Source organism: Apodemus sylvaticus, chromosome 3 (genome assembly GCF_947179515.1).
Source record: "Apodemus sylvaticus chromosome 3, mApoSyl1.1, whole genome shotgun sequence".
NCBI lineage: Eukaryota > Metazoa > Chordata > Mammalia > Rodentia > Muridae > Apodemus > Apodemus sylvaticus.
The window spans coordinates 171,589,865-171,604,173 of record NC_067474.1 but is presented as its reverse complement, the minus strand read 5'-3'; the positions used below and the strand labels follow the sequence as shown (position 1 = coordinate 171,604,173).

Below are 14,309 nucleotides of genomic sequence, written 5' to 3'. Positions count from 1 at the left end.
TTAAAAGCACTAGCTGCTCTTCCAGAGGACAGGCAGGGGTCCAATTCCCAGTTGCTCACAACTGTTGGTAACTTGAGTCCCAGGAGATCTAATGTTCTCTTCTGGTTTCCGTAGGCACTGCACACACGTTATATATATAATACACAAATAGGCAAAACACCCATACACATAAAATAAATGAAAAAAAAATTTTTTTAAGTCAAAGGACACCCAATTCCTTGGCGAGTCCGGGTGTGACAAGAATGCTGTATCCATGTCAATAGATAATACAGCACCGCTCAGATCCTAGCAGCCCCCATCCGCCTAATGCTCAAATAAGTATGTGTAGGAGCGCTGAGCCTTTCCACACGCTTGTGAAAAGGAGGCCGGAGGATAAGACTCGAGGGCTAGTGTCCAGCTGGACCCTAGTGCTTTGTCAGTCACAGCAAATTCTAGCAGGTAAGTACTGGGATAGTGGAACTTGAAGCTAACCGAGGTTCCTAACAGGTGAGGTGCTCCTCGGAAGAGAGCGGGGATGGGAGTGGGCCTCCCAAACGGAGGAAAGTTGTCAGCGCAGCGCTGATCCGGTTGGGGGTGGCAGCTGGTCCTGCAACCTTGCGTGAAGCAGGGCGGGCGGCGCCGAGAAACAGGGGCTGCGGAGACCGGCGAGCGCCGGAGTGGACATTGCGGCCGAGCCGTCTTCTTAAGATCAGAATCAGTCAAACAGCGTTGCGCTGTCTGTCGCGGGTTTGGCGACTGAAGTTATGCAGCCCCGTGGCGAACGGCCGGCTGGGAGGACGCAGAGTCCAGAGCACAGTAGCCCCGGGCCCGGGCCTGAGGCACCACCGCCGCCCCAGCCGCCAGCGTGAGTAGGGTGGAGGGATGGAGGGAGGGATGGCGCCCTGCAAGAGGTAGTGCAGGGTCTCTCAGCTCTTTGGTTCTCCAGCCACTATTAAATAGATCTGCAGAATGGGGCAGAAGGGGCTGCTACCAGGGCCGGGTGAAGTCAACCTGGTGAGTGGGATCTGGGGATTACTTCAGAGGGACAGCATTGGCCAACTTCTCTCCAGCACCCACAGTGCTCACAATGAGTGCTGAGGACACGGCTCCTTGGGAAATGCCTACAACTCCTCAGGGTACTAGAAGAGGAGCTTGGAGCCCTAGGAGAAGAAGGAGGACAGGTGCCAGTTGAGAGCAGGCTTAAATTTATGAAAGAATCTACTTTGGCTCCAGCGAGGTTCCTTGACAGGAGAGAAAACTTGAGCCATGGAAAGTGGCTTGTCCTTGATGGACTTTTGGTCCCTGATGACCGAACTACTAGGGATAGATTGCCTGTGCTGGGAGTTCTCAAAGGTGGGTGAATGGCTCTCTACAGTGTATAAACACTGACTTAGTTCTGCTGCCTGCAGCCCTGAGGCAGAACGAGCTCGGCCCAGGCAGGCCCGGCCTGCAGCCCCGATGGAAGGTGCGATGCAGCTATTGAGCAGAGAGGGTCACAGTGTGGCACACAACTCGAAGCGGCACTACCATGATGCTTTTGTGGCTATGAGCCGCATGCGGCAGCGTGGCCTCCTGTGTGACATCGTCCTGCATGTGGCAGCTAAGGAGATCCGTGCTCATAAGGTGGTGTTGGCCTCCTGTAGCCCCTACTTCCACGCTATGTTTACAAGCAAGTACCACATACAACAATCTGGGCAGCCTAGGGGGATCTCTGCAGATCTCTCTGGGCAGGCTGCCTAATCCACTGTCTTCACAGATGAGATGAGTGAGAGCCGCCAGACACATGTGACACTGCATGACATTGACCCGCAAGCCTTAGACCAGCTGGTGCAGTTTGCATACACGGCTGAGATTGTGGTGGGCGAGGGCAACGTTCAGGTGAGGCATGTCATTCCCATACCCATGTCCCCTGAGATCTCCAGCCCAGATCTGTGTACCCTGGCCTCCCCATGCCTCTCCTCAATATCCAGTTACTCTGCTGGCCCCCTCCTGCCTCATCCATCTTCATACCCCAGACTCTGCTCCCAGCTGCCAGCCTTCTACAGTTGAATGGTGTTCGAGATGCCTGCTGCAAGTTCCTCCTGAGCCAGCTCGACCCTTCCAACTGCCTGGGCATTCGAGGATTTGCAGACACACACTCATGCAGTGACCTGCTCAAGGCAGCACACAGGTACGTGCTGCAGCACTTCGTGGATGTGGCCAAGACTGAGGAGTTCATGCTGTTGCCACTGAAGCAGGTAACCACTAAAACAGGTAACATGCCAGTTTGGGCCCAGCCCCCACCATGTGTTACCCCAGCCCAGACCCTAGCAGCCAATGTTCTGCAATCCTCATTTCTAGTTTCTGGTACAAGTTTCACCCTATGATTCATTCCCTGGCCATCTCCTCCCAACCCTGTTTTCATCTTCTCATTTCACCTAATCATTTGTTTTAGATGCCTGACTTTACCATACTCTAGGACCATTATTTCCCAGTCTCTGATTCTATATACCTGAGACTACTCAGGACCTCGGACACCCCTCACCCCTCTACCCATCAGCACCACTACTGGGAACAAACTCTGTGATTCTTGACTCTGCTTGGTCCTTCACTCTAAGAACATTAAGTGTGTGTGTTTGTGCATGTATATGCACATGCTCTCTGTCTGATACTCTCAAACATATTCAGGGTTTTCTGGGCCCTCCCCTACCCAGATGTCAGGTCTGAGGACCTCTCACCCCCAGGTGCTGGAATTGGTCTCTAGTGATAGCCTGAACGTGCCCTCAGAGGAAGATGTGTATCGTGCAGTCCTGAGCTGGGTCAAACATGATGTAGACACTCGGAGGCAGCATGTACCAAGGGTGAGGCCAAGTCCTGGAGCTCCCATGCTGTCTAGAAGGGAATGCAGGTAGCTAAGGTCTAAGCTTACTTCTTCAAGTCCTTAGCATCTTCCATTCAGGGACTTCTTTGGAGTGATATAGCCACCTGTCTCAAGAACCAATCGTACAAGTGCTATAGGCACCTGAGTGGGTCTTAGCCCTGGGACAATATGCCCTAGGGTTTTGCCTTACATGGCACCTCCTACCCTAGCTGATGAAGTGTGTGCGGCTGCCTCTGCTGAGCCGAGACTTCCTATTGGGCCACGTGGATGCTGAAAGCCTTGTGAGGCATCACCCTGACTGCAAGGATCTGCTCATTGAGGCCCTTAAGTTCCACCTGCTGCCTGAGCAGAGAGGTGTTCTGGGTACAAGCCGCACAAGACCCCGTCGCTGTGAGGGTGCCGGTCCTGTGCTCTTTGCCGTTGGTATGCTGAACCCCTTCTCCTTCCCATTCTTGCCCTAGGCCATCTACCACAACTCAGAATATAAACCCAACCCATTATACTTATGACCTGTGTGTCTCAAAGACCCTATGGTATGAGGCCCACTAGGGTAACCCAGTCACTATCTCTTCCTACCCTTGGAGCCGTCTTTGTGCTTGGGTCACACTAGAGTCCTCTGCCCAGCCTTCTTGAGCCCCTTAATTTATATTGTCACCCATCTTCCAGGTGGCGGGAGTCTGTTTGCTATCCATGGAGACTGTGAAGCATATGACACTCGAACTGACCGCTGGCATGTGGTGGCCTCCATGTCTACACGTCGGGCTCGTGTAGGAGTCGCTGCTGTTGGGAACCGACTGTATGCTGTGGGCGGGTAAGCATAGAAGCTGGGCATGTAGGCTCAAAGGTTTGTCACATACCTGCCAGGCCATCCTTGATCAGTAGCGGACTCTTCTCCTAGCTATGATGGAACCTCAGACCTGGCTACGGTGGAGTCCTATGACCCTGTGACAAATACATGGCAGCCCGAGGTCTCCATGGGCACAAGGCGAAGTTGCCTAGGTGTAGCTGCCCTGCATGGGCTCCTGTATGCAGCTGGTGGCTACGATGGGGCTTCCTGCCTCAACAGGTAGTAGTTTGGGTTAGGGCCCCAGTGGCCTTGCAGGGTTGGCTCAGCAGCAGCAGATAAGGCTGGCTTGACTGTGAAGTCACATCTGGCTAAGAGAATGAGGACCTAATCCAGGCTACTGGGTCCCTAAGGCTTCCTTACCTCAGGGCACAGCATCAGCGGGGCCTTGGTACCATTCTCCCCCCTCCAGTGGAAGCAGCCAGTAGCCTATACCTACCCAGCACACCTTACTGTCTATTCACAGAGTCTGTGATGCCCAGGATTTCAGCCATAGCATTGGGGAGATGAGGGGACAAATCCTGGGAAAGGATCACTTGACTGTTGTAATCAAACATCAGCATCATTCTGGTGTCCACAGTGCTGAACGATATGACCCACTGACAGGAACATGGACATCCATTGCTGCCATGAGTACCCGGAGGAGATATGTGCGTGTGGCCACACTTGGTGGGTGACAGGACCTACTTCCCGTGGTACCTGCTTTCCTGCCTATCCCCTTCCCACCCACCCCCAAAACTCCTACACCCTGCAGGAGCTTCGTGGGTATATTGCCTTCCCACAGATGGGAACCTGTACGCCGTGGGTGGTTATGACAGCTCATCACACCTGGCCACCGTGGAGAAGTATGAGCCCCAGGTGCATAGTGCACCCCTATCACCATATCCTCCTCTAAAGTGCTGGGGGGAATGGAGCATAATCCCAGATTCTGGCCACCTGTGCCATCCAAGGGGTCTGTTTTCTATATCCCACCCCAACCCTCAGATACCCAGCCAAGAGTAGAGTCTATACTTTGGGCAGGGGTGGGGTGCCCTTGGTGGCTCTGCCTCCAGCCTGTCCTCTTGTCTCTACAGGTGAATTCATGGACACCTGTAGCTTCCATGCTGAGCCGGCGCAGCTCAGCAGGAGTAGCAGTGCTGGAGGGTGCCCTATATGTCGCAGGGGGCAATGATGGCACAAGCTGCCTCAACTCAGTGGAGAGATATAGCACCAAGGCTGGTGCCTGGGAGAGTGTGGCACCCATGAATATCCGCAGGTGTATAAGGCCAGGGGTGGGTGGTGAGTGGTTCTGCCACTACATCTGGTTTATTCCAGGAGTATAGCTCCAGGGGTTGTGCACACAGCACCTCAACAATACAGCAGGTCCTTGGGTTCCTCCTGGGCATATGGGGCTCCTTTTGTTACCCTGTCCCTATGGTTCCTCCCTCTGCACCCCACTCATTTGGCCTGTCTCTTGGCTTGCCCCTCGGGCTTACTCTTGCCTATCCAACTCCCCAGGAGCACACACGACCTGGTGGCCATGGACGGCTGGCTCTACGCCGTGGGGGGCAATGATGGCAGCTCCAGCCTCAACTCTATAGAGAAGTACAACCCGAGGACCAACAAGTGGGTGGCAGCATCCTGCATGTTCACAAGACGCAGCAGTGTGGGTGTGGCAGTGCTGGAGCTGCTCAACTTCCCACCACCTTCCTCACCCACGCTGTCTGTGTCCTCTACCAGCCTCTGACACATGTCAGACTGCACAGAGGCCCTGCAGCCTCCCACATGCCTTAAACCCTATGGGTGGCCCTACCACCTCTGTCTCCTCTACCAAGTGTTAGGGCAGATCACATACCCTACCAGAGATTTCCTGTTCTTCTGTCTTGGTCTCTGTGTTCATTTGTCCTTGTTCATTTATTTGTGTGCTGTTTGTTTACTCACTTATTTATTGGTTCACTATTTACTGATGGATGAGAAGTGCTGCAGCTACCAGTTCACACATTTACTCTCAATTGTCAGCTCTCCTGCATGTAGGGGACCAAGGATCCCTGCAGAGTATTCTCTTGCCTATCTCCCTTTGTGGAACAGCAGAGAATGCTGGGGGTGGACACTCAGTGAAAGAGGATGAGCAACACAGCTGGGCCTTGCACACAGTAAGGGGCAGAACAACTGTTGCAACAGGAGCAGAGGCAAGAACTTTCTAAGAAGATGCAGACCCCTAGCCAGCGCTTTGCACATAGCACTTATCTGTCTCTGCGAGGCATTGTCCCTGAAGGACACAACAAGACTTATTTCCTATGTCTTGTGTATACAGTGTGATGTCTTTTCTGGGTCTTCTGTGAAGCTGGGCACACAACATGCACTTAGATCCTACACAGCAATATGAGCCAACTTGAACAATAAACATGTTTCTTTGGCTCCAAGGGCCTGAGGCTGAATGTCCATTTCTGGCCCGCTTTGTACCTTCTGCTTGTGGGCCTTCAGTCCATCTTTGGCTCCTCTCTGGACAACAAAGTGAAGGTCTACAGGCAAGTGTGCAGCCAGACTCAAATGCTGCGTTAATGTCTGGGGCTGCAAAATGGCACTTCTGCATCCAAATGGAACAGAGACTGGTATATTTGTTGGCCAGCAGAGACTGGCTGTCATCCTAGTCCTGAGGCTCCTGTGATCCGGGAGTATGGGGCAAATGAGGAAGATAGGCCCCTACTTTACATTACTGCCTCAGGAACCTGGGAGGCAAGTGGCCTCTTTCTTGCATTTGATTAAGCTTTGGGAACCCTGACTTCAGGCTGGGTAAGGGTTGGCCCAAAATGAAGAGAAGCTGGGGAAGGGTTCTGGCCTCCCTTTATATGAAGTTGTACTTCTTGAGCAGCTGAGAGTGAGCACACACCCCCTACAGTCACCAATGACTCAGACAGCCAGGATTCATGTGGAAACAGGATGTGTGCACCCTGGCAGAGGAGGGGCAACTGGGAGGAAGAAACCCTGCCTCCATAGAACTCCAACATGTAGGCACCTCCAGTCTGAATACAAGAGTACAGGGTATACACAGACCAGGCCCTTCTGGCCAGATCTATACAGTGTTGGTCCAAATGGGCCCTCACTGGAAGGTTTTCCTCACAAGGGACCAATCCGGGCCCAGAGAGGAACCTCCTCCAGCCCCAGGGTAGGGGCAGGGAGTCCCGTGGCTCCGCCCACCAGCGGGAGGTGTTAGCAGATGGAACCAAGGCCCCAAACCTGTCGACCTGCCCAGCCCAAGGTAGCAGCTGCCATCCATGGGGAACAGCCACTGCGTCCCTCAGGCCCCCAGGAGGCTACGGGCCTCATTCTCCAGAAAGCCCTCGCTCAAGGGAAACAGGTGAGGGGTGTGGCCTGGCCACAAGGGAACGGGGTCTCCCTGGACCTGCTGCCTGGACCAGGCCTTGAGCCTTCGGTTTCCCTTGTTCCCAGAGAAGACAGCGCCAGGAAGCTGGCTGGCCTGTTTGGCACCGAGGCTAGGCCTGATGGGGACACCGCGGCTAACAAGATCTTCCACTACATCCCTGGGACGGTGAGCGGAGGGGCGTGTCTGGCTGGAGCGGTATGGCACGGGGCCTTTGTGCTTCCCTGTATGTGTGTGCCACAGTAGTGTGAGTGATGATGTGGGCATCACATCTTCCAGCAACTCAGGGTGATCGCTGGCCAGCTAAGGGGGATTCAAATCCAAAGCAAGATGAGGAAGTTGACACTGCACCTCCCTGGGGAGCTCACTCAAAAGTCTAGGCTGAGAGTGAAACCAAGACCAGGACTGAGTCAGTGGTGAGCAGGCAGAGCCTGCCTGGTCTGTTGCATATCCAAGGGGACAGTAGCCACCCTCAGCCTCCTCTGCCCCATCCTGGGTCTTGTTGGACCCAACAACTGTGTGGGAGCTTCTGGTAAATAGTATAGTTCAGGTCTCAATCCCCAAGTGTTACTGGTGCACAGCTGTTTCTGTTATGTGCAGCCCACAGCTACCGGGTTGCCATTTAGGCAGGTACCCATCCCCATACAGCAAGGAGCTAGCTCTAGAGTTCCTACAAACCTCCTGAGATCTGAAGGCTAACCATTCTGTGGGTTTAATGACTCGCTGAGGAAAAACATACCTTTCCCCTCCCCTTTTCCCAACTCTATGGCAATACTTGAGAGGAGCCTGGGCTGCAGGTCTGACAGGAACACCTCCTACTCTGCTGTTCTTGGAGAACCACACCCACCCCAGTGGGCCAGGCTCTGTTATATATGTGCAGCCTCTACCTGGGTTGGGGCAAGGTTCCTGTATTCTTGGGTGCTGCAGCTGATGCAAACTCCCAAAGTATACCTTTCTTACAGGATCCCAGGAAACTAGGAAAACTGTACCATAGCCTCTCCTGGTCTCTGAGGTCCCAGGGATTTCTACAGGCAGGTGTCACCTTCAGAAACCTTACTGCCTCAAAGAAATAAAGAGGAAAATGGAGTGACCAAGGATGGCATCCCTCCCTATGGGCACATCTCAGACCCTGACTCCCTCTAGTCAGGCCCCAGGACTAATAATTCTAGGAAGGAGTCCCAAAGTTCCAGAGTAGTTGACCCTAGTCAGAACACAATAACTGAAAAGGACAAAACATGACCCTCAGGAAGTGGGATCAGGAGGAGGGGACCCTAGCCAGGTATGGAACCAGCCCATGGCACTGTCCATGGGCTATGGACTCTAGGTAGATTCTGCACCTAAACAAGAACTAGCCCTGCCACAACTCCAAGGTGAGCCCTCAGCACCAGGGCCAGCTTCATAGCTTTTCCTATTCATGGCCTATTTTTCAGTGCCATCCAGCATACATTTCAACACTGGGTGTAGGTACAGGAGGCTCCACCCAAAGTCAGTGAGGATATAAGTTGTTTTTGTCCATTCACATTCCTAAGCCTCTACTAGAGGTAGTTCAGCTTGATCAGTGCATAGTAGCCCATACAGGTAGTCCTGGGCAGCTCCCAAAGGCAACATAGCACCTGTCCTAAGCCTATGGCTCATAGCTTACTCCATTCCTGATCTCTAAAATGATAAGAGGATTCTTCAAAGATTGTATAAAAGTTGTGTAGATTTTGGAACTACCCCTCTCCCTGCCTCCCAGAATATCCCAGGTCATTTTCTAGGCTATGTGGAATCAGCAGTGAGCAAAACAAAATAAGACTTTTGTTCTCACCTTTTTCCATTCCTGCATCAAAGACAGTCAAGACAAAACAAGAGAAGATAGAATAAACCAGACTAAACTGGTACTAGGTGAAAATCAAAGGCTGAATTTTAGGACATGCAGAAAGAAGGTAAAACCTGAACAACCCACAAAAGGGTGAAATGGGAAGTTAGGGCTGAGCAGAAAATTGCACACGCAAAGATGAGACACTTTTGTGTCCTACATAATGGAAAAAAGGAAGGAGAGGACTGGGCCCCAAGTTTAGTCATAGAGAACTCCTCAGGCCATTGCCAATGCTCTACCTTCTACTGTTTTTGTTTTTGTTTTTTTGGTTTTGGTTTTTTGAGACAGGGTTTCTCTGTGTAGCCCTGGCTGTCCTGGAACTTACTTTGTAGACCAGGCTGGCCTCAAACTCAGAAATCTGCCTGCCTGCCTCTGCCTTCCAAGTGCTGGGATTAAAGGCATGCGCCACCACTGCCTGGCTTACCTTCTACTGTAAGATAAGCAGTGTGTACATGGTGAGCTGGGATAGCTAGCATAGACTCACAAAAGCTGACTAGTACCTCTTTCCAGTTCCAAGTTCACAGACATGAGTTCCCAAACACAACTTAAAAAAATTACATTTCGCTGGGCGGTGGTGGCACATGCCTTTAATCCCAGCACTTGGGAGGCAGAGGCAGGTGGATTTCTGAGTTCGAGGCCAACCTGGTCTACAGAGTGAGTTCCAGGACAGCCAGGGCTACACAGAGAAACCCTGTCTTGAAAAAAAATTGCATTTCAAGCTGCTACTGAAAACTTGAGAAGGCTTTGAGCATTATCTTATTCTCATAATATAACCTCTGAATTCTTGGACAAGTCTGAGGGTGTTAAATGACCAAAGTGAAGTTACACAGTATAGAAGATAAGGATTGAACCCAGTATATATACCAACCTAAGTCTATACTACAGAGCAGATAGCTCTGACTGTAGGGAGCATTATATGTACATGTGTGGTATACACATATTCTACTTTTCATGTGATGAGACTTAGGTGTGTGTGGTATGCATGTATGTGTATGTTCTTGATGAATGTATTCTGTGGCCATGCATGGACAGATCAGAACTATATACAGAAGCTGTGTGTATATTGCATGGGGATCTGGCCCTATCTGGTCCCTCTCTTGAGCCCTACTTCCTCAGGACATCCCAGGCCCAGAAAATCATCCAGAAAACCTGGAACAGCCATTCCTGAGCGTATTCAAAAAAGGGTGGCGGAGGACACCTGTGAGGAACCTAGGCAAAGTTGTGCACTATTCCAAGGTTCAGCTGCGGTTCCAGCACAGCCAGGTAGGAGCCACACTGAGTTGGCAAATACTTGGGAACCAACATCCACGCCCGAGGCTGTCCCCCAGCCTCTGAGACTAGTGGCTCTGCTCTTTCCTAGGACATCAGTGACTGCTATCTAGAACTGTTCCCCTCCCACCTGTACTTTCAGGCCCATGGTTCTGAAGGACTTACATTCCAGGTGAGTGGTACAGACAGAGGGAGGGAGTGACTATGTTCCCTAGGAGTCCCTGTAGCCCCTCCTATACTATCCTGTGGCAGGGGCTGCTACCACTGACGGAATTGAACATCTGCCCGATTGATGGGTCCAGAGAGCATGCCTTCCAGATTACAGGTGTGTGGAGAGAGCTGGCCTGGCCACCACTGGACCAGACCACTACTGGCATTGGAGGTCTACTTGCAGCCCTTGGAGAGGAGACTTTCCTGTGGGCTTCTGTGAGTTCTAAGCTTGGCCCCTAGCCCACTTGACTCTTCTGCCCCTAGGCCCACTGCCTGCCCCACTCCTTGTTCTCTGCCACAGTGAGGCTGAGCTCAGGCACTGGCTCTACCACCTGGAAAAGCAAATGGCTCTCTTGGGTCTACCACGAAGCCACTCAGCACCCCCACAGGTCAGTAGCAGGAGCCTGTGAGTCCTCCCCCCATCCAGACTCTCTGGCCTGCCTTTGACCTATTCTTTCCTCCTCCTCAGGGATCTCTGGGAGATAAATTTCCCTGGACACAGCTATGGCGAGCATATGGGTGTGAATCCATGGGCAGTGCAATCTGTGCCTCAAGGGTCAAGCTGCAGCATCTGCCCTCCCAGGTGAGTGGGAAAAGACCTGAGGTACTGAGATAGGAAGAAGGATACAGAAACAAGTAAGGCTGGACTCCAGGTGCCCAACCCCACTCTATCCTTTGACCCCTTACAGGAACAGTGGGACCGGCTTCTGGTACTATACCCAGCATCCCTGGCCATCTTCTCTGAGGAGCCAGAAGGTCTTAGCTTTAAGGTTGGCCCTCTCCACAAATACCTGTCCAGGAAGGTGCCCTTTCTGGGGTGGGGGTGGAGACTCAGAAACCTGTATTTCAGGGCCTGTTGGGACACAGCACAGAGCTCCACCTATCTGGCCCCACTGCCCTGGTCAGTCTGGTCTCTGCTCTGGCACAGAGCAGGAGTCTCCACCCTCTAAATCCCATCTCATCCTGCTGGGACATCCTTAATCCTGGAGTGGGTGGAATGAAACAAGCTACTTCTTGGGATTCCTGGTGCATGTTCCCCCTTTGAGCAGCTTCCATGCATCATGTGTGTTGGGGGATGCATGTACATGTGTCTAGGACTAAAGCATGATACTGGTGTGTACTCACAGTCACTGAAAAACACACCAAGGGGGATTCCCTCACAGGGGCCGGTCCCTGTTATCAACTGCCTACAACTGGCATCAGCTGGTGAAGATCCAACAGGAGGTAGAGTGGAGATGTCCCAGAACAAAGCAAGCTGCCTGGCCTTTCTCTGAGTATCATCCTCAGGGCTAGGTGGCCTGAGTTTCCAGCCCAGTTCTGGAGAGCAAGATAGAAGAATAGGGCCAGGAAGAGCCTGAGATGACCCAGATAAATACCTAGTCCTTACTCTACAGGGGGAGCTTCCACTAAGTGCCATCCACATCAACTTAGAAGAGAAGGAAAAGGAGATCCGCTCCTTTCTCATCGAAGGTAGGGTCCTACCTAGAATCTATCCACCGCTTGACCGGGCTTCTGGGAGGGGTATTAGTTCTGTGGATGCTTCAACTCTTTGCTCTGTGGGGTGAGAAATGTACCTGTCCTGTCAGACCTTAGTTCACATATCTGTGTGCTAGGCCGCCTCATCAACACCATCCGTGTGGTATGTGCCAGTTATGAGGATTACAGTCAATGGCTGCTGTGCCTCAGGACTGTCTCTCACAGGGATGGGGCCCACCTGCTGCCTGGCCCAGAGAGTTTCCCAGGATTACAGAGCCCCACACAGGTGAGGAGTCAAGTGACGTCCCTGTAACTCAAGTTGTGGCAGTGATACAAACTAGGGAGCAGAAAGGTAGGTTCAAGCAGGGATCGATAAGGAGACAGATCCAGCCACTCACTTTACCTCTACTACTTAGGTCATAGGTAGAGGCCGAGGCTCACTCTCTTTCAATGGACAAACCAACTGGAAATTAGAGTGTCCAGTGTTCCCCACCAGCCAATCACTCCCTGAGTCCTCAGTGCCAACCACTATAGGCTCCCCTGCCCATCCTGTACCTGTAAGTACCTAAAGGAATGACATGGGAAGGGGATAAAAAAAAACCAAAAAAACAAACATGGGACTTTTGTCTTCTGGGGAGCCTAGGACCCCATAGGGGTGATTACTGGCCCATGGTTATGGAAGACACATGAATTGAAGGGACCTCCATACAGCCTCTTAGAAGAAGCTGTAGCAAAGAAGACCTGGAGATCTTACTGAGTTGTTCTTGGTTTCCACAGAACCAGACCAAATCTAACTGTGTTAGCACTGGTCAAAAGAAGATAGAGCTGAGGCACAGTAGCAGTAGCCAGTCTCCCAGGGGCAAAGCTCAAAGAGAAGTATCTGGCTCAACTGTCCCACTACCCCTGCACCTGGACCTGACCAAGGTAAGCCCACTACATACCCTGATCCCAGGCCATTTTCCCTCCTGGTTCTACTTCCTTACTTGTCTAGATGATCCTAAAACTAAGAGACCTCATGGTCTAAGGACAGAAGGCTCTCTATGCATCTAACGGAAGTAACCCATGTGTTCCCTTCTTGTAGATGAGTGCACTGAACCTAGATAGTGGCCCAGAGGCTCAGGATCACTCTTTGGACATTCCACACTCCCCGCTCTATGCTGATCCCTATACACCACCAGCTACATCTCACCACAAGATTACAGACATCCAAGGTCTGGATGAGGTCAGTGATCAACTAGGTGGCAGCACTGAATATGCTACAATGAGATCAGGAGATGTCAGAAACCTGAAGACTATGAAGCGAGGATGTTTCTGGGCAAGGGATCTCTAGATTTCACAGTGGTCCCAGACCAGGGCTTCAGGTAATACTCATTTTCCCAGCAGTTCCTCTGTGCGGTACAGACATCACCTGGACCTGAACTCTCAAGCCCGTTCCCTTCAGTCTCTGTGTCTGTGCCTGTCTCTGACTCCAGCTTTGGAATCTCCAGCTCCCCTGGGCCTCTGGGCTCCCACTTGCTCTCCAAGAAAGGTGCCCTGCAGTCCAGAGCTTCCCAGAGACACCGGGGTTCCATCAAGAACAGGGGCCCACAGCCCTCAAACTTCCCTCATCTTGTAAGTCACATTCTGCACTCTGGTGTGGAGGCCCAGAGATCAGGGGATATTGGGTAGAGGGTTCTAGGACTCCAAGGAGAAAAAACAAGAGAATATGGGGCAGAGAGAAACCACAGTCAGAGACTGTGTGATAAGACAGAAAGCTGGAGGGTAAGGAAAAGAAAGTAGCAAGGGCTTGGAAGAGCAAGTGGGCTAATCTGTGCTGGCTTTAAGACTTGTATTTTGGGGCTTCCAGGTCACCCCTGCCAGAGAGGGTACACCCAGTTCCCTGCCACCTCCCCCAGGTGAGTGAAGGTCTTCTCTCCTAAAGGGAAAGGGGTGCTACTTCTTAAAGGCTGATGCCTGAGTTGTCTTTGACATCCCTCCTAGATGAAGAGGCTCCTATCTGGAACAAGACTTCTTCTCCCTCCCACCAGAAGTGGTCACAGCCCAGGAAGCCTGCAGTGGAGGGGGGATTCATCCAGTGGATCTGATGGCCCCCAAGTGGGCTGCTTCTTCTCAAAAACACAACCTGGATAAGCTAGGACCAACCTGGATAAGAGTATCCAGTTATACCAGTTCTTTGACTTACATTAAATATACCAGGGCCTAACCCCATCAGGTTAAGGATGTCTGTAGAATTCTGAGGATAGAAGCACTTCTCACCAGGCTCTAGCTCCTCGGCTTTAGCAGTTAGAGCAACTGAAAGAAGGTAATTCTAGGAACAAACCAGTGAGGGACATCAGTAAGATTCTGGACAACCCCAGAGGCTATACCTCTAGGGGAAAAGGGTGAGGGTGCTAGAGCAGGTCTTTACTTAGAAGTGGAGAACAGCATGAGTGTGAAGTACAGAGTGCTGGAA

The 14,309-nt window shown here is 51.9% G+C and overlaps 2 protein-coding genes across 10 annotated transcripts; both read left to right on the top strand.

Annotated features, from left to right (window-relative positions):
- Positions 1–611: 611 nt before the first annotated feature.
- On the top strand, positions 612–6,085 carry Klhl17 (kelch like family member 17). Of its 7 annotated transcripts, none has more exons than XR_007977177.1 (12): positions 612–844; positions 1,389–1,648; positions 1,736–1,857; positions 1,995–2,216; positions 2,703–2,819; positions 3,049–3,262; positions 3,506–3,650; positions 3,738–3,905; positions 4,264–4,333; positions 4,438–4,528; positions 4,757–4,938; positions 5,181–5,279. XR_007977177.1 is itself a non-coding variant. In XM_052178451.1 (12 exons), the coding sequence occupies exons 1-12, from the start codon at positions 744–746 to the stop codon at positions 5,407–5,409; spliced, it is 1,923 nt and encodes a 640-aa protein (XP_052034411.1). In that variant the 5' UTR covers positions 612–743; the 3' UTR covers positions 5,410–6,085. The 7 variants fall into 7 exon arrangements, 5 of the variants coding, with proteins under 5 accessions (XP_052034411.1, XP_052034409.1, XP_052034410.1 ...); XR_007977176.1 differs by having other exon boundaries at positions 3,738–3,908; XM_052178451.1 differs by having other exon boundaries at positions 4,264–4,352; positions 4,468–4,541; positions 5,181–6,085.
- A 98-nt stretch (positions 6,086–6,183) lies between these two features.
- Positions 6,184–14,012, top strand: Plekhn1 (pleckstrin homology domain containing N1). 3 transcript variants are annotated; one of them, XM_052178455.1, is made up of 16 exons: positions 6,184–7,020; positions 7,113–7,212; positions 10,019–10,165; positions 10,263–10,343; positions 10,424–10,496; positions 10,646–10,770; positions 10,851–10,964; positions 11,071–11,151; positions 11,776–11,851; positions 11,995–12,143; positions 12,274–12,414; positions 12,635–12,781; positions 12,939–13,079; positions 13,241–13,468; positions 13,704–13,752; positions 13,838–14,012. In XM_052178455.1, the coding sequence occupies exons 1-16, from the start codon at positions 6,938–6,940 to the stop codon at positions 13,939–13,941; spliced, it is 1,839 nt and encodes a 612-aa protein (XP_052034415.1). In that variant the 5' UTR covers positions 6,184–6,937; the 3' UTR covers positions 13,942–14,012. The 3 variants fall into 3 exon arrangements, with proteins under 3 accessions (XP_052034415.1, XP_052034414.1, XP_052034416.1); XM_052178454.1 differs by having other exon boundaries at positions 13,238–13,468; XM_052178456.1 differs by lacking the exon at positions 11,071–11,151 and having other exon boundaries at positions 13,238–13,468.
- Positions 14,013–14,309: the final 297 nt, after the last annotated feature.